The sequence below is a fragment of the Rattus rattus genome, chromosome 2 (genome assembly GCF_011064425.1).
Source record: "Rattus rattus isolate New Zealand chromosome 2, Rrattus_CSIRO_v1, whole genome shotgun sequence".
NCBI lineage: Eukaryota > Metazoa > Chordata > Mammalia > Rodentia > Muridae > Rattus > Rattus rattus.
In genome coordinates this window covers 108,288,992-108,314,786 of record NC_046155.1, presented here as the reverse complement: position 1 = coordinate 108,314,786, position 25,795 = coordinate 108,288,992, and the positions used below count along the sequence as shown (strand labels likewise).

At 41.3% G+C, this 25,795-nt stretch overlaps 1 protein-coding gene across 1 annotated transcript in view; it reads left to right on the top strand.

Moving 5' to 3' along the window:
* LOC116891841 (lysosomal Pro-X carboxypeptidase) overlaps positions 1-25,795 on the top strand; it is a 48,572-nt gene that overhangs the window by 5,598 nt on the left and 17,179 nt on the right. Inside the window, exons 2-3 of the mRNA XM_032893208.1 lie at positions 22,559-22,699; positions 25,038-25,139. Coding sequence (XP_032749099.1) covers positions 22,559-22,699; positions 25,038-25,139 — 243 coding nt within the window. The remainder of the gene's footprint in view (positions 1-22,558; positions 22,700-25,037; positions 25,140-25,795) is intronic.

Sequence of the window (25,795 nt, the reverse complement as noted above, 5' to 3'; positions counted from 1 at the left end):
AATATCAGTCAGGAAGAGTCCTTGTGGTATGCCTTAACTGTCTTCACTTCTAATGCCTCACACAGTGCTACCACATGGTAGGTAGGTTTTTACTTCCCCTGCACACTCAGATGGAGTCCTGCCGAAGATCATGTACTGGCTTAGAATCTGAGTCCTCCTTCCTTAGAATTTAAGAGACTCCCCTGCAGAGAGGACTGGAGTTTGGTTCTCAGCATCCATGTCAAGTGGCTCATAACTGCCTATGATGCCAGATCCAGGAAGATCTGATACCTCTGGTTTATCTACACAGACACAGACACACACACACACACACACACACACACACACACACACACACACAATTGCACATAAAGAAAGATAGCTACATTGATAATTTTATTATATATTTAGAAGATATATGGATGGAGAAGAATTATAAGTGTTTTTGTTATGGCTCACAATATTTAAAAGTCCTAGTTGTCATTTGCTAATTGTAAATGAATTAACATTTATTGTGTATGTATTCTGGGCTGGATGCTATGTATCTTTCTTTTTGACAGTGCTTTATCCATGTTAGGCAAGTGCCGTGTCACTGATCTACATGCCTAGTCTTTCATATCTAATTGGATATATTACAATTTTTTCATGAAATGTAGGTTTTAATTGAAGTTATAGAAATTGGCGTGATTAAGCTATTAAAGAATAGTAATTGTGCTACTTTTTAATCTGTTGCTTCAATATTTCTGGTCTTTCCTTGACATTATGATGCCTGTATGTTGTAACTAATAATAAAAATCCCTGGTGAACCTGTTTATTTTCCACATTATTATTTAGCCTTTATAACAATCTTGTAAGATTGTTGCCCATTTTAGAAGTGAGACTATTGGAATTTAGAAAAATCAAAGGAATGTACATCTTGTTTATTCTATTTGTAAAATAATTATAGCTTTTAAAGCTGAAATTGTAACTAATTTGTGGTGTATTTGTAAAGTGGGGTATTATTACTCTTAAAAATTGTGGTCTTGAAGCACATATGATGGTGTAGGAGAATGTTCATGTATCAATGATAAAGGAAAACAGAAAAGTGAGTGTATCATATTACATTAATCCATTTCCCTCTGCTCCAATAAAGTATCTGAAGGTAAGGACTTTATAATTAACAGAGCAATGTTGAATATGACAGTTTAGGCAGCAGCATGGCATTGAGTCTGGTGGCATTGGCAGTGGTATGGCATTGAGTCTGGTGGCACTGGCAGCAGCATGGCATTGAGTCTGGTGGCTGCATCCTATCACTGCAGCGTCTAATACAGGGAGATAATATGGTGACACAGGAAGCTAGAGAACACATAAGTCTTAGGAAAACTAATTTCCTGGTTAATTTCTTAGAGAGGAGTGGCCCCAAATGACCTACTTAGCTCCCACTAGGCTCCACCTCTTGGATTTCACCACTTTCCAATGCGTTTGCTCATGACCCAACTCTCAGCACATGAGTCCGTGGAGGGGACAAACCACTGCACATGTGTCTTTAAGTTCTTCTATTAAGTATTGGTTGCTTGTTTTATTTTATGCACTGTTCTAGTGACGAGGGAGAGAATGTTCTCTACAGTATTCTAGGCACAAGGGCGATGAGGTACACAAACTCAAGAGATAGGCGTGTGTCTGGTGAGAACCGTTCTAAGGCCAGTGTGGCTAGGGTAAGTGTGTCAGGAAAGAAGAAGTAGGGGACAAGGTTGTAAGGTAAAAAAGGGGGACAGACTACATGGGGACCTTGACTATTATAAAGAATTGAGTCTTTATTTAGAATTAGGTTTGAATATTAACAGCAGACGAGTGACATGTTCTGATGATGTTTTAACAGACAGGATATGGTTATTGTATGAAGAATGGACTATGGAGGAGAACCAGGTGCAGCAGGAAAAGTAGGCTCCTGCAAAAATGATGATGATGGTGATGGTGGTGGTGGTGGTGATGATGGTGATGATGATAATTCAGATTACAGTGTTGGCTTGAATTAGTAGCATAGTAGTGGAAACATGAAAAATGCTCAAGTTTAGGGATCTTCTTTGAAGATACAGTTTAGAGGTATAGTTGATGAATTAGATGTGGGGCAAAAGATAAATGGAAGTTGAGGATGGTTTCATTAGTTCTTGACCTGAGCATATTGGAAGATGAAATTGTCATGCACTAATATGGGGAAGCCTTGGAATATGTTTGGGGATGGGAGGAGAGAAAGATGTGTTGCTTGAGTCAGGAGTTCAGAAGAGAGGGAGAGCAGGAAGTGGAGTTGAAGCTCTTTTAGTATGGCGGTGAGCTATAAAGTCAAGGCTGGGAAAGAACAGCAGATGAGCTAGTGAAGATGCTTCCTTATATTTGGAATTCATCTTGGCTGAGGCTGGTGAAGCATGCTTCTGTTACTTGGGGAGGCAGAGGCAGGAGGACCACGTGATCCAGGCCAGCCCAGACAGCCAGGTGAGACATGGCCATCGAACAACACTTCAAGGGTGCGACTACAGACATCAGCCACAGAAATTAAGCCACGTAAGCAGGGGAATGAAGCTGAATAGAGAGTTAAGGGCATTAGCGAGGCTGAAGGACGTAGGGCTCATGACAGAAGTGGTGAAGAGCGTTGGCTGAAGAAAGTGGGAAGCGCGACACTCACTGCAAGGTTGGTATGACTGGGGTGACAAGATGGAGGATTTGAAGAAAGACGTATCACAGGTGAACAGTTTCGCAGGTGTTATGTGGAATGGTAGTAAGCAAGGACTAAAATTGCCATGGAGGAGGAGATATGAACTGGGTCACTGGTGGTTGCACAGGACAGCTGGCAGAGTTGTCTAGCTTAATGACATTTTAAGGCAGCGATTGGGGAAGAAGAATGGAGACTTAGAAGCAAGGAGTATACCTACTCCAACTAAGGGGGTATTGGGAAGATATTGAGAGAGACAGAATTTGGGGATGTCTGAAAGGAAGTTAAAATCACAGAAATCAGCCCAGGGTAGACATTGGCTCTACCCTTTAACCCCACATGTGTCTGCATTTAGTCCTTTTTGGTGGAAGCAGGAAGACACACTCAACTTCCATGATTCCCCACATGACTGCTTTTAAGCCATTCTCAAATCCTTTCTGGGTGGTCTCTTTGAACCCTTCCCTGTCCATCTCCATTTTCTCCTCCCCAAGTCCATGCCTCTTTCCTCCCATCCCCAAATAATCCCAATAGTAAATATTAGACATCATTTGAGCTAGAACTATGTGCCAGGCAGCGTTCTAAGCACTTTATACATGTTAACATTGATTCTCAAAGTGACCCTAACTGTGATATCTTGGCACAATACCTCTAACTTATCATGGGGAAACTGAACTGCAGAGTGTTATCCATTTTAATCCCCATCCCAGTCTGCCTCCTCATATTTCTCTGTGACATTTCTTGTAGGTCTTACTCAGAACTAGTCTCAGCTAGTTAGATAATTTAGTCTGACTTTCTCTTCAGACCAATTATTACAAAACATTTGATAATATATGTATATAAACATCTGCTGTGGTAAAGAATAAACAATGACGCAGGGCACCAGGCACCATGCCACATACCTCCTGCTCCTCTCTGTCTCTCCACCTCCATGTCTAGCCCCACATTGGTGCCGGCTACTCTCTGGGCCCTGCGTCAGCCACCCTCTTGTGACTCTCTCCTGTAAACTCTGTCCACAATCCCAGCATCTGCCCCCTGTGGTTATTGTCACAGTTCCCAATATTCTAGTAAAGTCAAAACTCTAGAAGCTTGTAATTTATCAATCAGATTTATATCAGTAAATTCTCACCCCAAAACATCCATACAATAAACTCAGAGCCAATTAATATTGATATAAACTGCCCATCTAGATAAGACAAATTGTCTTATAATGATCCAAAATCATTATATGATCCCTTATATGATTTTCATAGCTACCTGTGGCTCTTTAAAGCCACATGGAGGTGGGTCATCCTCCATCTTCATTTCCCCCTTCTCTCCCCCCTCTCAAACTCTGTGCCCACCTTACTTTTTCACTGTCCTATCACAGGCCTTGCCTTATCTTGTGCCTGCCCTCACCTGCATATAGACATCAATCCACAAACATGGATCATAGCTTCGGAGACAGCAGCCTGACTTCTCCTGAGGAGCTTATTTTCTGCTTGGGCAATAAAAATATAACAAGCAAATAAACATTAAGATTACGGCTGAGGGACTGGAGGGTTAAGAGCCCCAGCACCCACATGGCTGCTCACAACGGTCTAACCTCCAGTCTCAGGGTTCCAGCGCCCTCTCCTAACCTCCAAGGATACTTACTGCACACATGTGGTGCACAGACATACATGAAGGCAAAAGCACCTATGCTCACAGAATAATAACAAAAAAGATTACAATTTGTGATAGTTCTCTCGAAAGAAAAGGTCGGAGGTGGCTGGGTGTGATGTGCGTGTGGATATGGAGCAGTGGGCAAAGCTAAGTACAACAGTTTTCGGCATGCCTATGTGAGGTCAGCTTCTCTGAGGATAGGACGTTGGACCTGAGCAGAAAAAACATTTAAAACCTGAGGTGTCAGTTAGGTTGCGTTCTTCTTTCTCTTGTACTCTTTGTGCCTGCAATGCTTGAGTTGATTCCGTCTTTAGTCTTTCATTTTCACTTGTGTGTCCCTCCTGTTGCTGTAATTCCATTGGTGTGACACCCTAACTTCTGGTAGAGGAGAGCAGTCGGTTGTCCCTGAAGATCCTTTTCCATTGTTGTTCTGTGAGTCACATTAATTATGTAAATCAAGCTACTTTCCTGCTCAGAATGTGCCTTGGCTCCTTATTGTTTTGTGTATTAAAAACACTATCTGGAGCCTGTATTGGTGACTAATGCCTGTAATCCTAGCTGTTGGGAGACTGAGGCTGGAGGGTTGTGAGTTCAAGTCAGCTTGGACTACAGAGTGAGACTCTGTCTTAGACCAAGGGAGGCATGGGGAGAACAGAATCCTGTAGCACCGACAGGTTTTCACTCTGGGGCTGCAGCCCACTGTTAAGTTTCCAATCTGTTCTCCACACATGTTCATTCCTGGCTCTGTTCCTCAGCCTGCATTGTTCCCTTCAATGACTCTCTGTTAGCCTTTCCTGCCTTTGTCAGTCTCATGCATTCATCCATGCCTTAAGCTTCATCCAAGACACCACCACGGCCAGGAGTCATTTCAAAATCTGGAGAGTATGGCTGGCCAGCTCTTTATACTTTTATGGTGGCAGGTATCTTTTTCCTTCCTTGTGTTCTGGTATTTGGTTTGTATCCTTCTAGTAATGCCCTGCCCCCTACCTTCTTTAGACGGGTTCTTGGTGCGTAGCACAGGCTAGCTTCAATCTGAGCCAGTTGTCTACATCCAAAGTGTTTGGATTGGATTACAGGTATGTGCTGCCACACTGACTTCTTATTTGTTTAATAACACTGAGTATTAGTGTACTTAGGATGCTGTCTTCACAGATCATCTTAATCTGTTTCATTTGCCTTCCCTCTTGTCCACTTCACTAGACATCGAAGTAAGGGGGATGGTGATAGTTACATAAATTTATGTCTCTTCTTGATGAACACATGAGAGTAGGTCTGTTTTCATTCCGTTCATTTCAATAGTCTGCAAGCTGTAGCTAGAATTTTATTTTGATCCTTCTTCCAGCTTGCCTACCAAGAGATTCAGAAAGTAACAACTTAATTCCTTTGGTATATGGATGGTGGCTGTAGAAAGGGTAATAAAATAAAAACATTAGGAAAAATGTGGGCTGAGAAGATACCTCAGTCAGTTAAGTGCTTGCCTTGGAGGCGTGAGGACCACAGTTTGATTCCTGGAACTCATCTTTAGAAAAACAAACCCACAAAACTCTGAGTGTGGCAGCCTGCATTTGTCATTTCCAGCCCTGCGGAGGTGGACATGGGTGGATCCCTTGCACTTGCTGCCTAGCCAGCCTTGCCTGTTTGACTAACTCCAGGCTGGTGAAAGACCTTGTCTCACAACAAGCTGCATAGGTTTTGAGGTGTTACATCTGGCTTTTTTACAAGGGTGCACGTATGTACATATACACACAATAAAAGGAAAATGTCTTTTTAAAGGTCCTTGTTGGGGGTTGGTGATTTAGCTCAGTGGTAGAGCACTTGCCTAGCAAGCACAAGACCCTGGGTTCGGTCCCCAGTTCCGGAAAAAAAAAAAAAAAAAAAAAGAAAAAAAAAAAAGAAAAAAAAGGTCCTTGTTGGCAGGGGTGTCGTCGTTTTGTTAGTTTTTTTTAAAACATAGGTTCAAAGAATCAAACTCTGGTCCTCAGGTTTCTAAGGCAAGCACCTAATTGACTTGGGGGTGAGGGTCAAGAGCACGGCACACACACACACACACACACACACACACACACACACACACACACACACACTTTTATTTAAAGAAAGTATTTGTATGGTGGTTAATTGTCTCCCAATCAAACTTACAAGAGAGTTAAAGGAAACATAATTTTGTTTCTTCATTTACAAACCAAGTCTAATTATCTATAGATCTTTTTTGCCCTTGCATGGATTACTAACTCGGGTTGCCCTGCAGTGCTACCATTGGTGAGAAGTTGTCTCCAGCTGTCCATGCCTCCGCCCAGCCCATGACATTTTTCTTCCTGATCGCATTTTATAGGTTGGTACATCATCTAGGAAAAAAAAAACAAACCAGGCTGTTAATGCCAGATTCTCTGGAGGCTTTCTCTGAACAGTACTGCAATCTGGAGATGAGAAGAAAAACTTTCCTTTTGTTCCCTGTGGGTCCTCTGCAATAAATTGGAACACAGACCGAATAGGAGAAAATACACACATACACGTCTATGACCATGCACAGGGGAATATCACAGGAATATGGCCTCTAATGATTCAATGTGATTCAGGTACTTAATTCTGAAAGGGGTATGAGAGAATGTAGACAATTTTGAGGACTCCTAATTCTAGAGACAGAAATTAGTTTGTAAAATTGTTTATTCTCTTTGGAATTAGAAGGAACCTACGGGACAGACATCATGTGGCAAATTCATTCCTCAGTCCTCCTTTTGTTACAAGTAATGAGATTTGAGCTGGGGCTTTAAGCGTGAAGTGGTGGAGATTTTGTCCAGGCACAAGGTCTCTCATGTCTGCCTTTTAGCTCCTCCTCCTGCTATATTATAGAGCATTTGTGGTTTTGAGAGGGAGAAGTGTTGTTCAAAGTTATCACTACAGTTTAATAAGTACCGTTGTTATTGATTCATATTCCCTCCCCTGCCGTGTGTGTGTGTGTGTGTGTGTGTGTGTGTGTGTGTGTGTGTGTGTGTGTGTGTGATCCTTGTTTCAAGTGTCACTTTAGGGAAGTTTTTCATAGGAGTACACATATGATTTAAAAAAAAAATGCTTTATTTTCTACATCCTACAAGTTTGGGCAACGACACTGTGATTTAATAACCCGATTTAAATAAGGAACTACAAGCCCGATAACGGCTCTGACTCACCAGACAGGAAGGTAAGGAAGTGCTAGTTATTCTTTGTCAACTTTTATTTCCATACAGTTTGAAGCAGGGTCATGCTGCAGACACTGTCCTTTTAAGCACTCGGAAACCTCTGCCACTTCCTGACACTGGTGGCTTCTTCCCCTGAAGGAGCAGATCATGGGTCACAATATGGAAAAGCAGGGGTGACAGCTCTCTTATCCTTGGTGCTGATGGGCCTCCTATCCCTTGACCATTGTGTTTCCCTGATAATGAGAAGTCCAGGCTAAGAGGAGACTTCTCTCTGCTGTGTCTGCGCTCTAATCTTTCAGGTCAGGCATGACCACACTTTATAAGGCAGGAGTTTGTGTGCATTGAACCTCTTTTCTCAGTTGAGCACACCTACCTCCATCTTGATTGTCCGTGGCCCTGGAAGGTCTGCTCTAGTACCCGGCTCATCTTTCCTCACACACATCTCACAAGTGCAGGCAGTTCTAGAGAGCTATATACTCTTAGGGACATAATGACTCGGGCTATCTTGACTTTCTATTAAGATAAATAATTTGAAAATGTGTAGGTTGGTTGCTGAATCTTTTAAAAGATGCTATGACCCAGTAAATTGATTTTATAGTCCACTGATGAATCATAGCCTCCATTTTATAAAACACTGTCTAACTCATACAAAGATTAATGCTTCTCATGATGGAAAGATAAGGCTGGGTACAAGTCTACTACAGGGTGAGCCTAAGGTATTGGGAAAGAGACATGAGACCTAGGAATTCAGAAGAGGCAAAAGTCTATGGCGAAAACAGCTTCCTTTGCAGGAAGATGGTTCTGTCTGAGGAAGCGACTTCCATATTTACCTTTGAAACAAGATCTACAAAGAAAATCAAGGGGGCCTCAGAAGTGAAAAGAGCCCCTCACTCTAGAGTCTGGATGAACATTCTTACCAGCTGAGAGAATTTTGTTACAACTAACAAAGTTCACCGTAAACATTACCCTCTTAGTTACAATAGTTTTATAAAGAGATTTTAAATAACAATGCTGAGGTTTAAGCGGGAAGATGGTGGCAGAGAGGGGAGGAGAAGATAGGGTTGAGGGAGGCTTAGCCAAAGCTAAGATGCACGAGAAGCCGAAGGCCTTCCTGATACCTGCTAGGTTAATTTAAAACTTAAAGTCTGAATGGAGGTGTCCTGAGCACATGGACAATGGTACTGTCAGATGCCACATTTCCCATGTGAAAATCCCAGTGTCAAGAGCAGATTGTCTCCCTGTGAGTTGGTCAGCATGGCCCTTAAACCTTCAAAATATTGTAGGTAAATGTTGGTGGCACACCACAACTGGATTATACCATCCTGTAGCTGAAGAAGCCACATGTTCTGGTTACAGGTCATAGAGAAAGCAAACTGGAAGTAAATGGAGGCTCCTTCCTGCTAGCTACCCTTCATCGTGTCAGGGGCGCCATAGAGGCTGCTGGGGTGGCTGGTCATCAGCAGGCTTCCTGAGCTGCGGACCCTGTGTACAGTCACCAGTTGGTCGAACTCACTAGTCTAGTAGTAGTTTGCTATGAGAGAAATCAACCTTTTTGATGTGGTTTGTTCCAAAGGAGAGAATCCACATCAGATTCTATAAAGTCCATGGAAAGCCCTTGGCTCGGGAGGTCATATTCCCTAGCAGGGAAACTACCGATGCTGTTTTCCTAAATGGACACGATGCACCTGTCAAATCACATCCTAAATACTATGTTCACACTTATAGAAAATGCTGCCATCAGCCTTGCTCAGAGAAACTTCTTTCTGCAATGGACAGCAGTAACTGCAGAGTCTCATGACTCATCAAAGGGCTGAGAGTAAGTGTCTGTTGAGTGCTTAGCCATAAATGAGATATCTATATTGCCCTCTCCTAGGCTCAGGGAGAAAGGTGGGGCAAAAAGAATGTAAGCCTGAGGAAAGATTGGAGTCTTTTGGGCATGACACAGCAATTGGATATCTGAACTCACAGAAACTGTGATTACCTGCACAAGATGGCGGTCTGTTTATCGCCTTTCATGGAAGAGCTTGGAGCTCATGAAACCCCATCCTCCTGAGGAGCTATAAGTAGTGATGGCCTGTAGAGGAAGGAGAAGCGTAGTCTTTAGTGGTGTGGTTGCAGGTACGGTGCCCATGTTCCTGTAAGCAGCCCTAGGGGAAAACTGGATCAAAGAAAATGGGTAAAGCACTTGGCACGCAAACCTGAGTACTTCAGTTTGAATCCCTCAGACTTACACGCAGCTAACTATGGTAATGCCTCTGTAGTCCCAGCGCTTCTGTGGAGGCATAGGAGGTGGAAGGAGGAAAATCCCTGCGAAATTCATGGATCAGAAGCCAAGTCCATACAATGTTGAAAAACAAAGAGGCCTTATCTCAGGGTGGAATGTGAGGATTACCACCCACAGTTGCGGGTTGATTTCCAGGTGAGCGTGGTGCGTGCTTGCCCCTCTCCAGAGACGTGAGGGCAAAGTGGAAGGGGATTCTATTTGGAAATAGAAAGGGATCACTGGGAGTAAGACTGCAATGAGAGAGATAACAGGTGACTATGATGTAATGCATCATGTATTACATGAAAATCATGTATGGCTACTGGGAAGAATGCAAGACGCCTTGAAACCCTTCTTGCCTTTTCTCCTTTAATGTAAATTTTGGATAAAACTTTTTTTTAAGAAATAAACAACTACTTCACACTGACTCTTCCAGAATTACTTTCTATGGCAAAGTCATGAATCCTAGCATCGCACATGTAGAAGTGGAGTATCTAAAAGACCTGTTCAGCATGGTGAGTGGCACATAGTGTTGTGTCTCCTGATCTGTGCTCCCACTGACTATCAGGGTTTACAGATTTTCTTCCTTGACAATTAATGCCTCTTGTTTTTAACAAGGGTGGGTGGGTATAATACACATTTGCATCTATCTTTCCTTGGGCTTTAGATTTATCCTCCCTTGCTTTCCCTCAGTGTTTACGTGCTTCTGTACCTGTGGAGCTTGTTAAGGTTGTCTGACTGGCACTGCCATTTCATTGGCAAGAGGAAGCGGGAGCTCATCTATTCCGAAGATGACTAAAAGGCATCATTCCCAGATGGTGAGCTCTATGAGATCAGAGGCCATGGGAGGAAAATGTCACTTGCAAATGGTAGTATTACCTTGGCCCCACTGTAGTTTTGAAGGGAGAGGTCCCTTTAGTAAGTATAAATTGTAGAGTAATTATTGTACCGTAGTCAGGTTACCTCAGAGTGTGACACTGTTTTTTTCTATCTTGGAGTTTATAGTAGCTTAACTGTAAGACATGTTTATTTTATTTTGTTAGGGAGCTGAGGATAAAACCAAGGGCTCTGTACATGCCAGGCTATTCCTTGTTTGACTGACTTCTGTGATTATCTGTCAGAATAAAACTGTTCTGTTGTCACCAGACTGTAAGCTCTGTGACCACACCGATCATGTGTATCTTGTTGATCTGCACATCTCAGCCAATTGCCTCACAGCGTTTAATCAAGGAATGCTTGTCTGGTGAATGTGTTTAGCTCGTGATGGCCATGTGCTTGTACATCCTATTAACTCTGGGCAGCTGTCATCAAAGATGTTGAGGTAGTGCCAAAGCACCTGAAAGCAATCAGAGGAAGCCACAGGGTCCCTTTTGAACTTGCTGCTATTGTTCTGAGTTTAGGTTTTAGCTGAGGATGTCCTTTTTCCCTTCCTTTATCTTTTTCACAGTGTTCCAAACAATGAGTGGTCTGCACTGTGTGTTTTTAAGATGATGATAAGAGATCCCTGGAGGTTGTTGATAGTGAATCAGTATTGAATTTGGTGCTGGAGTTCCCCAGAAGGAAGAGCGCAGGATTGCTTTCTTTAGTTGCTTCCCTTGGCAAGTCCTGTTCCTGTGGGAACTTAGTACATTTCATTCTCCCCTCATGTCTGCTAAAAATCGTGCATTTGTTCAGCCTGACAAAATATGTTTTAGCACAATCCTCTAAAGGAGAGTGTTGTTATGTTGTGTTTTCTCAATTAGTGCTTGTCGCAAGTGTGATTTTCAGAGGGTTCTCTCCTCATGAGGATGAATTATATTTTAGTGTTATGGTCTAATATTGTTCTTGCATGTCCTTTTCTTAATACATGCAGTTTCTTGGTTGGGGATAAAGGTCAGTGGCAGAACAATTTTCTGGCAAGCGCTGTGCTTGCTGCCCATCCCCCATCTTTGTTTTGTTAGTTACCATACTGAAATAAAGTTTATCATTGTCCTAGTCCCCTTCCTGTCCCCATAGTGTTTCTCCTCTGTCTTATGTCACATACAATCATCCATCTATATAGACATTTGACTCTAGATTCTGCATTCAAGAGAAAACAGGCAATATTTGTCTTTCTTTTGTCCATATCGCCTCTCTTTTTTTTTTTTTTTTTTCTTTTTTTTCTTTTTTTTTTTTTTCGGAGCTGGGGATCCCCAGGGCCTTTTCCTAGATCTCTACTTCATCCTCCCCTCAAACTTTCTCTTGTTCTCATTTTTAGATCTCCTTCACCTCCCAAACACACACACACACACACACACACACACACATACAAAAAATCTAGGTTGTGCATATGATAGAAAACCAGTAACAATTATCGGAGTCTGATGTATTTCACTTAACTAAATGATCCCTGTCGTTCATTTCTCTGCAAATAAAGTCTATTCTTTTTTTGTTGTTGTTCTTTTTTTCGGAGCTGGGGACCGAACCCAGGGCCTTGCGCTTCCTAGGCAAGTGCTCTACCACTGAGCTAAATCCCCAACCCCATAAGTCTATTCTTTATGGCTGAGTAAAATTCCCTGTGAATGTATACCACATGTTTATTATTCATCTGTTGATGGACATCTTAATTGATTCCATGTCTTAGCTATTGCAACTAGAGCCACTGTTTTTAAAAGAAGAAACATGAATGACCAGTAAATATGTGAAAATATGTTCAACTTCCTTAGCTATTATGGAAATGCAGATCAAAATAACATGCAGACTGCATCTCAGAATGGCTGCCACCCAACAAACTGCTGGCAAAGGTGGTAACATTTTACACTACTGATGGTTAGGAAAATTGACCTTTGGAGCAAAGAACTGTAAGCCTGGAAGGGCAAACTGTCTTTCCCGTCCAGAGGCTACAAGTCCAAACAAGATGTGGGCAGGACTAGGTCCTTGTTGGGGGCTATCTTAGTTACTTTTCATTCATTTTTGTGATGAGACACCAAGACAACTTCTTATGAAAGAAAGGGTTTTATTTGGGCTTATGGATTCAGGGGCTATAGAGTCCTTGATGGCGGAGCAAAAGCATAGTGGCAGGAACAGCTGAGAACACACATTGGTAATGGCTCCAGACTTTTGAAACCTCACAACCCACCCTCGTGACACATCTCCTCCAAGGCCACACCTTCCAATCTTCCCAAATAGTTCTATCAACTGGGGGCCAAGTACTCAAACAAAGGAGCTTATAGGGACCATTCTCACTCAAACCACCACAGCGGGTCAAAGGGAGAGGATTTTTGTTTTTGTTTTGTTTTTTCTATGCCTCTCTTCTGGCTGCTGGGGCTCATTGGTGATCCTCGGTATTTCACTGTTTGCAGCTGTTTGGCTGTGTTCCTATTGCCTCGCAGCCATCTCCTTTTGTCTACGTCTGCACACTGCATTCATTGTGTGCTTGTTTCCATTTCTTCTCTGTAAGAATTACCTCATCAAGACCTCAGTTCAGCTACTTCTATCTGCAGTGATCCAGTTTCCAAACAAGGCCCCATAGAAGTCAAGAAAGATATGCAGTATTTGTCAGGGGATATTACTCAATCCAGTCCAGCTTCCCTGATTCTCTTAAGTCAGTCTGGGTTAGTGATGTTATGTCTATAAGTACTTCCCTAGTTCTGTAATTTCAGTGAACACTGAGCAAGTGATTTGTCAAACCATATGCTGTGTGTGGAATTCAGACTTGGGTACTATATTTAAAAGGGGGATATTAATTGAACTAGGATGTGATCAGTGTTTTGAGGACTTTAGAAATAGGGTTATATGAGAACTAGACTGGATTGTTTGGATAGGGATGATTTGGGAAGTGAATATAGCCTCTGGGCTGAAGGAAGAGAATGCAAGAGTGGATTGTAAGTTACATGCATCATATGTGTTTGAAAAATTTGTGGTTGGCTTTCATCTTTTAGGTGTTGGGGGTTGTCTTCATTTGTTTTCACTACAGTAGATTCTAGCCTCCATTTCTGGAATGTGGCATGGCATATAATTGTAATGATGGTATCAGGAGACTATATATAGGAACATTTAGAACAAGAGATTATAAAGGAAGGACTGGTTTGATGGTTCATAGGTTAAGAACGCTGGATGTTCTTCCAGAGATCCTCAGTTCAATTCCCAGCATCCCAGCATGGTGGCTCATGACTATCTATAAAGGAATCTGATCCCCTTTTGTGGCATGTAGGTATACAGGCAGATAGAGCACAATTATAAAGGAAGAAAAATAGTGTTGTGTCATTTTATATTTAATAAAACAGGAAATGTAAACTTAAATTCTTGCTTGGCCTCATGTACTGGTTTTGTCTGCCTTCGAAATGCTGGTATGTGTGTTTGTCCTGGCAAGAAGTTTACTCTTCGGAATGGAATACCTTCCAATACAGGTTAAGATGCTGTGCAATAAATGCAGGAATTCACCTTCTACCCACTCCTTGATCCTCTGTCTCTCCTTCCCAGCAATTGGCTGTTGGCATTTTTATTTACCAATCAGAATAACTGGGGCAGGGTCCTGGAAACTAAGTGCAGACACTCGTGTAAGCAGTTTTGGGGACCCAGGTTAATCTTAGAATACAAGCAGCATGAGGCCAAACCCACTACACATCCCTTCATAAAACCATATCCCTTTTGCCACCAACAGCTTCTGACTTGAAGCTTGCTCTGTACGGTTCACAAGTTTCGCACACGTTCTTGTTCTGGTGCTTGAGTTCCTCATCAGTACCAGAGAGCATTCTGGTTAGGCTTCAAGCTTCCACATACATGTTACCCCTACACTGTTTCTCATGACTCATGGGATATGATCTCTGCTTCTGCATTCTAGCACTCCGTCCACAGGACTCAACCATCACTTTTGCCAAGTTCTGAACTTGAGATGTCGAATAAGGTCTTACTAAGTTCTTTCCCTCCTATCTTTGTTTAATGAGTCTTGATTCCTTGTACCACTTTCTAAAATGTTTTAAGTGAAGGAAAGATTTGATGCTGTACGGTTCAGCACGACATCATCTACCTATGATTGTATGGCGCTTATGGAGGTTGGAAGACTGTGTCTCATACACTGGAACTAGAGTTATAAAAGGCTGGGAGCCACCACATAGGTACTGGGAATTGAACTTGGGTCTTTGCAAGAGCAACCTGTGCTCTTAACCACCCAGCTACCCCTCTAGTCCTCAACTTTGAATGTTTTAAAATCTATTTATGAATTTATTTTATTTACCACGGAAACATGCCTCAGTCTAAGTCTGGAACTCCCTAATTCTCTTTTGAATCACTAGCCCCTTGCAATGGTACCCACCATCCTGACTTCCAACATACATTTTGCCCTCTGATATTCAAAAGAAGGGAAATGGAGCCAGTGACAATGGCATGCCTTGTAATCCTAACACTCACAAAGATTGCTGAGTTCAGGGCCAGCCTGGGCTACATATTAAGTAGCAGGCAAGTATAAGCCACAGAGCAAACAAACATGAGAAACAAAATTAAAAGGAACCAATCATTAGATTTCAGTGATCTGAATAAATATTTAAGAAAGGCAAGAAAAATTTAGTTTGGGCATACTGGTACATGCCTATAATCTCAGCACAGAGGAGACTGGGGCAAGGGGCTCTCAAACTTTAGGACAGTCTGTATTACAGAGTGGGAGAAACTTTATTTTTAAAGGCAGAAGCAACAGAAAGAGGAGAAGGAGTAAGACAAGAGATTGAAAATTGGCATCTCTACAGCATGAAGTTTTTTACCCAAGAGCTTGGCCTTGAGATCGAAGTTTCCATCTGTCCTACTCGTATGATCTAATTTAAAATGTAATGGACTCTCCTACTTCACTTTGGTTCAATCATCAATCATATTGTGCTCCTCTAGAGCTATCTACCCAATATGAGATGCCAGAATCCTTGAATAAAACCATCACCATTGTGTAATTATGTGTGTGCACAGGCACACAGGCACACAAACACACACACACACACACACACACACGCAAGTAAAAATATTAAAAATAAAAGTAATGCCCTCAGCATTTAAGAAATAAATAAAAGGAAGGTTCATAGTTTAATTTTTATTAAACAAAACTGTATGGTTAGTAAAAGAACCACATACTTAGAAACACACCGAGCTATTGCTTTAGACGTACATCTTATGATTTATAAAGGTACTGCCTTATACAAAGGTATTGTGGTAGCTACTGCCATTTTGAATTGCCAAAATAGCACGAAGGCAAAATATTCTCTTCCTCTTCTCTATCAAGCTAACAGGTGAGTCCAAAAACTGAATCACTTTGTAAAAGGACTGTTCCTGTAATGGATCACTACTTTTGTTTTCCTTTTCCTTGCCATTTTTGTCTCACCATAATATTTCCTTTATGAATCTCGATTTAAAGAATAAATAGACTATTTTTATAAAACCCAGTATAGAGGGAAGGGACTGCTGTGTCTCTCCTGCTTATCATAGACAAAATTGTGTCAAGAATAAGGTGTTATGGCTTTGCAGAGGTGACTCAGTGGTTAAGAGCACTAACTGGTCTTCCAGAGGTCCCAGGTTCAAATCTCAGCACTACATGGTTACTCACAACTCCATGGTCTAGAAACACCAGTTCTGAGGATCTGATGCCTTCTGCATCCCTGGACACTGCACTCACATTGTATACAGACATACATTCAGACAAACATGCATACAATTAAGATGAAAATCTCAAAAAAAAAAATCCCTTGAAGATGAATAGGGTGTCATTGCATAGAAAAGTGCTATATTTGAAGACTAGTTAAGGAAATGCCCACCATTTATTCTTGTGGACTCTAGGATGTGCTTTTGTTCATTTTTTTTTGTTTGTTTTTGTTCTGTAGTCTGGGCTAAGCAAGCATAAAGTCTTAGACTCAACCCTGACACCAAGCAAAGGATGCAAGCAAGACTTTAGTGATTGGCAGTGAAGTGGAAGGAAGAATACTTTCTGTGTGTAAAATTCATCTTCCTCTAATAATCATTTCTCTGCTGTCACTACATTGTCCTCCAGGAAAATCATTGCCTCTAATTCTTTCAGTTAAATTCAGTCTCCAGTGTTCCCTGTCTTCCTATAATGGAGACAAATATATGTTGAATGTTTAAGCAGGGTTTGAAGCGCTTTGACACATCAAGTGGAAATAAATAGGGAGTCACTCCCAATGATTTGATTCCTAAGACAGGCCATTACCCTCCGTTCTTGTTCTTGCTTTAGGAACACCAGAGCCTGTGGTCTAGAAGGACCGACTCCAGATACACAGGCTTCTCCCCTATGGCCACAGGGTCCGCCTTCATGATCATTCTCAATTTTAGCTCTTTCTTTGAGAGCTTGTGTCCTTTCTATTGGGAGATGTCCTTTTCCTCAAGAGTCAAATGTGCTTGGGAACATTGTCACATCCTATTTGAAAAGCTAACAGAATGCAATGCCATAATCTCTAAGTAGAGGAAGAAGGTGTTCATGTCCTCATCTCTGGATTAGGGTTACACACGAGAGAGCCTCCTTAAGGCATATTGACTCACTGGAATTGAGTCTGGCTTCTGTCTTTCTTTCTTTCTTTCTTTCTCTCTTTCTTTCTTTCTTTCTTTCTTTCTTTCTTTCTTTCTTCCTTCCTTCCTTCCTTCCTTCCTTCCTTCCTTCCTTCCTTTCTTTCTTTCTTTCTTCCTTCCTTCCTTCCTTCCTTCCCTCCCCCCCCTTCTTCTTCTCCTCCTCCTTCTCCTCCTCCTCCTTCTTCTGTCATGTTTATCTCCAAGGATACCTTTTATATCTTTAATACAACTTCTGCCTTCAATTACTGTATAACTGAGTGCCTAAGACTACCATATGGTGAGCTTCTAAAATGAAAAGCTGTTGAGAGAGTGTGATTTTGTTTTAACCCATTGACTTAATTGAGCTAACTGTAACACTGTAGTGATGACCATCATCAAGGTCAGCACAAGGACCAGCATGCCCTGTGTTTCGGAATATGACTGAGTAAACAGCTTATGACTGTACCCACAGATTTTTAGAGGAAAATTCTTGAGTGGTCCCTGGTGAGGGGGAAAGCTTGTCACCCTATCCATAACTAACTGTATGTTATGAAAATAGCACGTAGACCTAGTGTATGTCAGAAGCAGGGGTGGGAAGCGGTGTTTATCACAGCATGTGTTTGATTTTTATCTGTTAGTCATGTTATTTGGGAAATTATGTAACTTCTCTGAGGGTCATCATTCTGTCATAAGACGTTATGAAAATATTTGCAGATGACTGGAGATGACCAGGTGGTCGATAGCACGGAGCAGGTGCTCTGTTCTGTCCCTTCTCACTGCCCCAAATTGTCACCCACTGTGCTTAATTGATTTGTATTACTTCTGAACTATGCTTCTTTCTTGAGCAGTTACAAAATGCAAGCATGTATCTTTGCCTCTGTAGATTTTATTTAGAGGATGTCCTCTTGCTGTCTTTCACTCCTTGCTTACAGGTCCTTTTCATATTTCTACATGATGAATCGAAGCAGGAAGCATCTTTCAAATCTTCCTTCCTTTCTTCCTCCCTTCCTTCCTTTCTTCCTTTCTTCCTTCCTTCCTTCCTCCCTCCCTCCCTCCCTCCCTCCCTCCCTTCCTTCCTTCCGTCCTTTTTCTTTCACTCTATTTTAGAAAGAACTGCTGTGCATGACCAGAAATGTGCTTCCTTTTCCAGATCATGCCTGCAAGGCTTTTGGGGCCCTAGCACCCACCTTCTTTGCCCTTTGCACTCAGCTTGCTTAGAGCAAGCAGGTAAGATTGGCTTCTGCAGTCTTTTCTTTCATGCTGTGATTACTAAAGTCTCCACTGGAGGCCTTGGAAATGTGTGTCCCCGTCTGGACAGCAGAGGACATGTGTGTGACCACTGGGTACTGAATACTCAGTTCTGTAGCTGCAGTTGGTGTTCTTGATGACCGGACAGAGTCAGGAGAGTGCTGGAAATTCATGTTTTGCAAAGGACATTTATTTCACAACACATTTCTGGCTCAATGGTTAGGGAAGCCCTAGGTGGGGTTGGTGGTGGGGAGAAGCTGTTGACACTGTAAGGATAATTCTTGTAAACCGGGCAGTGGTGGTACACCCCTTTAATTCCCGCACTTGGGAGGCAGAGGCAAGAATAATTCTTATAATTCACTGAAAAGCTTCATTTCCCTCTTAAGATCTAGTGTGCTTCAGATCAGGCATGACACTCTTAATACTGTCCCTTCGGATCATGGCGCTATCAGCCTCCACCATTCTAAAGGCTCTAGGTAGTTCCTTCCTGTAGTTATATGCGAATGTTAGCATTGTAAGAGGTTTGATGGTTATATTTAAATGGTAGTTCATAATTTCAAAAGGTAAGAAAAAAAAGCCTTAAAAGTATAACCAAAGTTCCTCATATTTAAATTATTCTTTTTTAACTTGGTCATGGTTTGGCTATTTTGTGCAGTCCGAGTACCTTTTGTATGTTATTTTTTTTTCAGTGTAGTTCAAGCCATATAAATTCATTTTGTTTAGTCATGTTAGAGTAATTCCAAGATGATAGCTTTATTGTCTTATCTCTTAAACCTTTCGGGTTACACTTGTAAAAAATAAGAGCATTTTTCTCATGTAGCCAGAATGATATGGTTACTTCTAGAAAGTATTTAGTATCATTAGATTTCTATCATTTCTATCATTAAAATTAACTCAGTCATCCCAGGTTACCGCTTGCATCTTATTTACTCAGAGAAGGGTCAATGCTGGATTGCACTGTCTCTGGTTATTGGGTTCCTTAAAACTTACTTATGCCTGGAAAGAACCCAGATGCCCTTCAACAGAGGAATGGATACAGAAAATGTGGTACATCTACACAATGGAATATTACTCAGCTATCAAAAACAATGACTTTATGAAATTCGTAGGCAAATGGTTGGAAATGGAAAATATCATCCTGAGTGAGCTAACCCAATCACAGAAAGACACACATGGTATGCACTCATTGATAAGTGGCTATTAGCCCAAATGCTTGAATTACCCTAGATGCCTAGAACAAATGAAACTCAAGACGGATGATCAAAATGTGAATGCTTCACTCCTTCTTTAAAAGGGGAACAAGAATACCCTTGGCAGGGAAGAGAGAGGCAAAGATTAAAACAGAGACTGAAGGAACACCCATTCAGAGCCTGCCCCACATGTGGCCCATACATATACAGCCACCCAATTAGACAAGATGGATGAAGCAAAAGAAGTGCAGACCGACAGCAGCCGGATGTAGATCGCTCCTGAGAGACACAGCCAGAATACAGCAAATACAGAGGCGAATGTCAGCAGCAAACCACTGAACTGAGAATAGGACCCCCGTTGAAGGAATCAGAGAAAGAACTGGAAGAGCTTGAAGGGGCTCAAGACCCCATATGTACAACAATGCCAAGCAACCAGAGCTTCCAGGGACTAAGCCACTACCTAAAGACTATACATGGACTGACCCTGGACTCTGACCTCATAGGTTGCAATGAATATCCTAGTAAGAGCACCAGTGGAAGGGGAAGCCCTGGGTCCTGCTAAGACTGAACCCCCAGTGAACTAGACTGTTGGGGGGAGGCGGCAATGGGGGAGGGGTTGGGAGGGGAACACCATAAGGAAGGGGAGGGGGGAGGGGGATGTTTGCCTGGAAACTGGGAAAGGGAATAACACTCGAAATGTATATAAGAAATACTCAAGTTAATAATAAAAAAAAAAAAAAAAACAAAAACCAAAAAAACCAAAAAAACCTTACTTATGCTAAAGCAGGTCCTCTGTCCATGCATTGCCTTGAAATGTGTCCCACCCTCAGGTTTTCCCAGTTGACTTTTGGAGAGTTCAGATTACTCTGCTACCCTCTATATAACTTCCTTTGGGGTAATCTAAAGTCAGGATTAAAATAAAAATGGAACGTTTTGTGTGTGTGTGTGTGTGTGTGTGTGTGTGTGTGTGTGTGTGTGTGTGTGTGTGTTTTGGCAAGAATGAATCATAGACCGTTGCAGGTCCACTTAAATCCAACAGAATGCAAACACTAGGTCAAGGCAGATGACAAAAATTTATTGTAATTAAGCTGCTACTGATGGATCAGCGCCACAGAACAGACCAGGGAGCTAAACTGCTACTCTGAAGGAATGTATTTAAAGGATGAAATCGTAGAGAAATGGGGAGCCAGGTGGACTGTAGCATTGCTGCCATCATATTTGGACATAAGGGTTTTTGATCAAGGGAATTTCCATCAATCAGGATAGGAGCTAGTTCCCAAGCCTGGGAGCATGAATTTAGCTTAATCCTGCCAGCAAGATGGAGAAGTTGTCTATGAGATGGCTGGACTCTGACAACTGTTTACAACAGAAGCTGTTCAGCTATAGGGAAGTACTCAGCTTCCCTAGGACCTGAGAGCTTGAATTTTGTTTCTCTCTATGATTAAATGGAGTCTGAAAATGAAATGGTAGTACTTAATAAGTTTCTTTTTCTTCTTCCCAACAAGACGATATTGTTTTCTTTTCTTTTTTTCTTACATTGTATGCATGAGACGGCATATGTGCCCTCCTACCCAACTATCTGTGATGTTAATTAAGGTGCTGATAGCCAGTGCTTTCTGTAAAGCATTACACTAGAGACAAGAGTGTAGTTTGTGATATTAAGATGTGTTTTAGGTTGTTTTTTCCTGGTGTTTTAAAATGCCATTAGTAACTCTTGTCTGAATCAGGGTCTTTGTGAACTATCATTTCTCTAACTTAATCATCTTCCTTCAGTAACTGACTTCTAGCTAATAGCTCTTCCTCATCTAGGGACAATTTGGTATTCTGGAAGACAGTACTATCAGAAAGGCAGCTTTACTATGGAATTTTTAACCATAATTCCCAGTTTCAAATTAAGGAATTAACTTTTGGTGGCTCAGGTGGGCTGATACTTTTAAGTGGTGGCAATTGAACATTTCCCTTGTTTGAAATTTTTCCTTATATATTAATGGCTTGCAAGAATTGATTATTTCAGCCAATTAAACTACCTATTTCTATGGTCAGTTTGTTTTACGCTAAGCTTATTAAAATGCGAACCTATAACAGATAGTCCCTTTGTTGCTGACTCCTTCCTTCTTTGGCTGATGCAACTCTGTTGTTTCTAAACATGTCTTTGCTCCCTTGTGTGGCAGATGTATTGGCCTATCCTGTAATTTCTTTGTCCCAAATGCCATTCAGTGACTTTGGTAACGGCCTTAGTTCCTCTGTTGTTAGAAATGGTTAGACATCAAACTCCCGACATTCGAAGTGTTCATTGGTATTGGAGTCACACGGTGCATAGATCTTTTCAGTGATTCAATTAGTTCTTGATTTTTATATTAAAAGTTTGAATAATGAAAATTCAGATAGTAAGGCATTTTGAGAACTAATGGGATGTGTTGACATTTGACAAGTACCACATGTTCTCACCACACTAAGTATGAGGGGTGATGCTTATGCCCAATTTATCCACTCCGAAATATGTACATATTTCAGCATGTCATATTGTAACACTATAAGTATATAGTTTTTATTTTTCCATAAAAATTAATCAGATAAAATTAAAGATTTAAAAATTTTAATTTGACATTATGCTTTTAAGTAACTATTTTATAATTATATCATTTCTTTTTACACCGAAAATCTTGACCACCATAGAAAATACTGCTTCATCTCAATATTCAAGCAAAATAATTTCAAAATGGCATTAGTATTCATAAGACCAAATGAACTTTAAATTTTCTTTTGATTATTTTTATAGTATAGTTTGATTTCTGTAGAAGAATGTTAATTTCATTTACTTAATGTTATTTTCAATTCCCTTTCCTTGAAATATGTCTTGCCTGTTTTGTATTTATCATAGGTTGACCACTTTGGGTTTTTTGACACAAGAACTTTTAAGCAGCGGTACCTAGTAGCTGATAAACACTGGCAGAGAAATGGTGGATCTATACTTTTCTACACTGGAAATGAAGGGGACATTGTCTGGTTTTGTAATAATACGGTATGTACACATTAGTGATTTGTTGAAATAGTACCTTTTACAGTGATAACCAGGAGAAAATGCTTAGCCGTATAGATGACCAAGAATTACGGCTTTAATTATAATGCTCTTCAAAAATTAAAGGAGAGTCAGCAAGATGGCTCGGATGGCAATGGCTCATGACCTGACTTCATCCCTGAGCCCCGCTTGATGGAAGGAGAAAACCAACTCCTATACATTCTTCTTTGATGTTCTCAAGTGTGGTGTGGCATGTGCCCTCCCCGGATGAGTACATAAATGTAATGAAAAATAAAATAAACTCAATAGTAATAGAAAGATGGCAAAAGTTCACCAGTGAACGAAAAGCGTCAGTGCTAGGAATTCAGAGCCAGCCTGTGCTGCCCTCTAGTTCAAGGTCAGACTGAATCAGACAGACAGACAGACAAGTAGACAAAATCACATTTGGGGGGAAAATTTAGTCATAACACCAGTGGGCAGTATTATGTATCCTTGGCTTGATTATGGCCTGTAGAAGGTAAATGTAAGGCTAGAAGTTTTTGTATTTAATACTGTACTTTAAACATAAAGTGAAGATTTGTATTATGATCAATAAATTTGTAGATGATCAATAAATATTTACAGAGTTAATAAATAAGACTGAAACAAAACCAGTGCAAACAAAGAAAAATATAAAAGTTGGTCAGTTGGAAGGGAGGAGGTAAAGTAGCCTCATTTTCATCTAGTTTCCTGTTCTACCCATTTTTAATTTGTTAGCATTAAAATAGTATAATCTATTAGCTTGCTTCACTAACTTAATTTTCTATCACCTTTTAACAATGCATCTATTAACAAGACAGTTCGGAAGGAACAGATAGTGCTGCAATTAGAGAATATCAAGTTTCTGCCGGGAAGCCAGGCTGTGAACTCCTGCCCAGTGGGGAGGAGTGTTGTCTCAGTGCCAGTGCCCAACTGGGCACCATACTCAGGGGCTCTTGAAAAATATTTGCTGAGCCGATTGACAGGAAAGACATGACTCTAAGTTTACAATTTCTGTCTTACTCATTTGTGATTATTTTCTTCAATGGCCAGGAACCAAATCTCCTGGGCATGGGGGTGCACTCCTCTTCGTAGCACTCAGGAAGGTGAGGGTAGAAGACTGTAAATTTGAATCTTTCCTGCTTCTGTAGTGACACCTAGCCTGCAAAGCCAAACAGTGAAAAGAAAAACAAACAAACAAACAAACAATTTAAATGTCAGGCGGTGGTCCCAGCCCTCAGGAGGCAGAGACAGTGTCACAAAGTTCGAGACCAGTCATTTTGAGGTTCCTATGCCTTGCTGTTAGGGACTAGTAACATATTAAACACCTACAGCGTTCACCAGGAATGATATGGCTTTGATCTATGCTACACTGTCCAATCTCAACAGCCTTCCTAATGCTACAACTCTTTAATACAGTTTCTCAGTTTAATACAGTCGTGGTGACCCGCAGTCATAAAATTATGTCTGTTGCTACTTCATAATTGTAATTTTGCAATTGTTATTAATCATAATGTAAATATATTTGATATTTCCTGTGATCTTAGAAGACCCTTGTGAAAGGGTTGTTCCATACTTCCCAGTGGTCACAACCACACATTGAGAACTGCTAATCTAATCAATTAATGCTGTCTGCCTAGGGCGCTTTCTTAGGAAGGATTCAGAGGGCACCGTCCAGTCAAAGGGAAAGAGACAGCAAATGGTTAGTGAGGAGCCAGCAGTGTGGAGTAAGAAAGCCCAGTGGCCTTGGTGACTGAGCCTTGGGTCTCAGTGTCCTTGCCTGTAAAACCACAGTGCCCGATTCTTGTTTATTGTGCTAATTAAGTCAATTATTACATGTGCGGTTAGAGCAGTATCTGACGCTTTGCAAGCAGTAATTAATAACAGCTGCTGTTAGCTACTGTTGATTTTCTAATAAATTAGATTAAAATCCCAAGGGGGGTTAACATTGCTTATTTGTCCTTTAATTCCTTTATGTTGTCTGTGTATGTCTTTGAGGCTTAGGCATCTTTACCTCCTTCCAAGAATATTAACCACAGTGCAGTTTGAAGACTGACATATAATAGTGACTCGGGGTCAGAGGGTCAGGATAGGAAGAGATGAGGTGACTATTAGATGAACACAGTGATCTTCTTTTGCTCCATGGTAGCACAGTGTGGTACAGCTATTGTGGATATTTTTTTCCCGTGGAGCACACATATATTGCACAGTTTTTAAAGAGTCCTTTCTGGTCTGGTCTAACGTCTATTTCATATGGTTTGCAAAAGTTCAATGCGATGTCGTATGGCCCAATTTGACTTGTGAATTTGGGAACTCTTCCTAGGGGTTCATGTGGGATGTGGCCGAGGAGCTGAAAGCTATGCTGGTGTTTGCTGAGCATCGATACTATGGGAAGTCCCTTCCCTTCGGTCGGAACTCCTTCAAGGTAAGCACTCATTTTTCTTTTAAGGTTAAAGCGTTTGGGTACCCTTTCTGGTGGTTATTTAACTTTAGAACATTTTATACTCAAACAGTGTGAGATCACTTTAATTTGAAGTGCCTGAAAACTTAATAATTTTTCCTTTATCTTTCACACACACACACACACACACACACATATATAATTTGCACAAAATGAGAATTTTTCTTTGTTTATTCCTTTTTGTGCCACGGATCAAACACAGGCTTCCTGTGTGTAGAGCGAACGTTTCCACCAATCAGTCGTACCCCGAGACCTTCAAAGCCACGCATTCTTTCTAATTACTGTCACTCTTAAAAAGAAAATTCAGAATCATTCCATGTATATAACTGTTCTGCCTGAGTGTGGCTGTGCTCCATGTGGGAGCTGGTGCCTGAGAAGTTCAGAAAGGCACACTTCCTCCCCTGGAACTGCAGGTATGGATGGCTGTGAGCCCGTGTGTGTGCTGGGAACCAAACCCAGGTCCTTTGCAAGAGCAACAAGTGAGCTGCCGAGGGAACCAAACCCAGGTCTTTTCTTTGCAAGAGCAATCAACATTCTCTGAGCTGCCGATAGCCTCCATTAAAGTTCTTGTCCAGCCTGGCCCCAGTCAGTGGTTTTTTTTTTTTCTTTTCTTTTTTTGT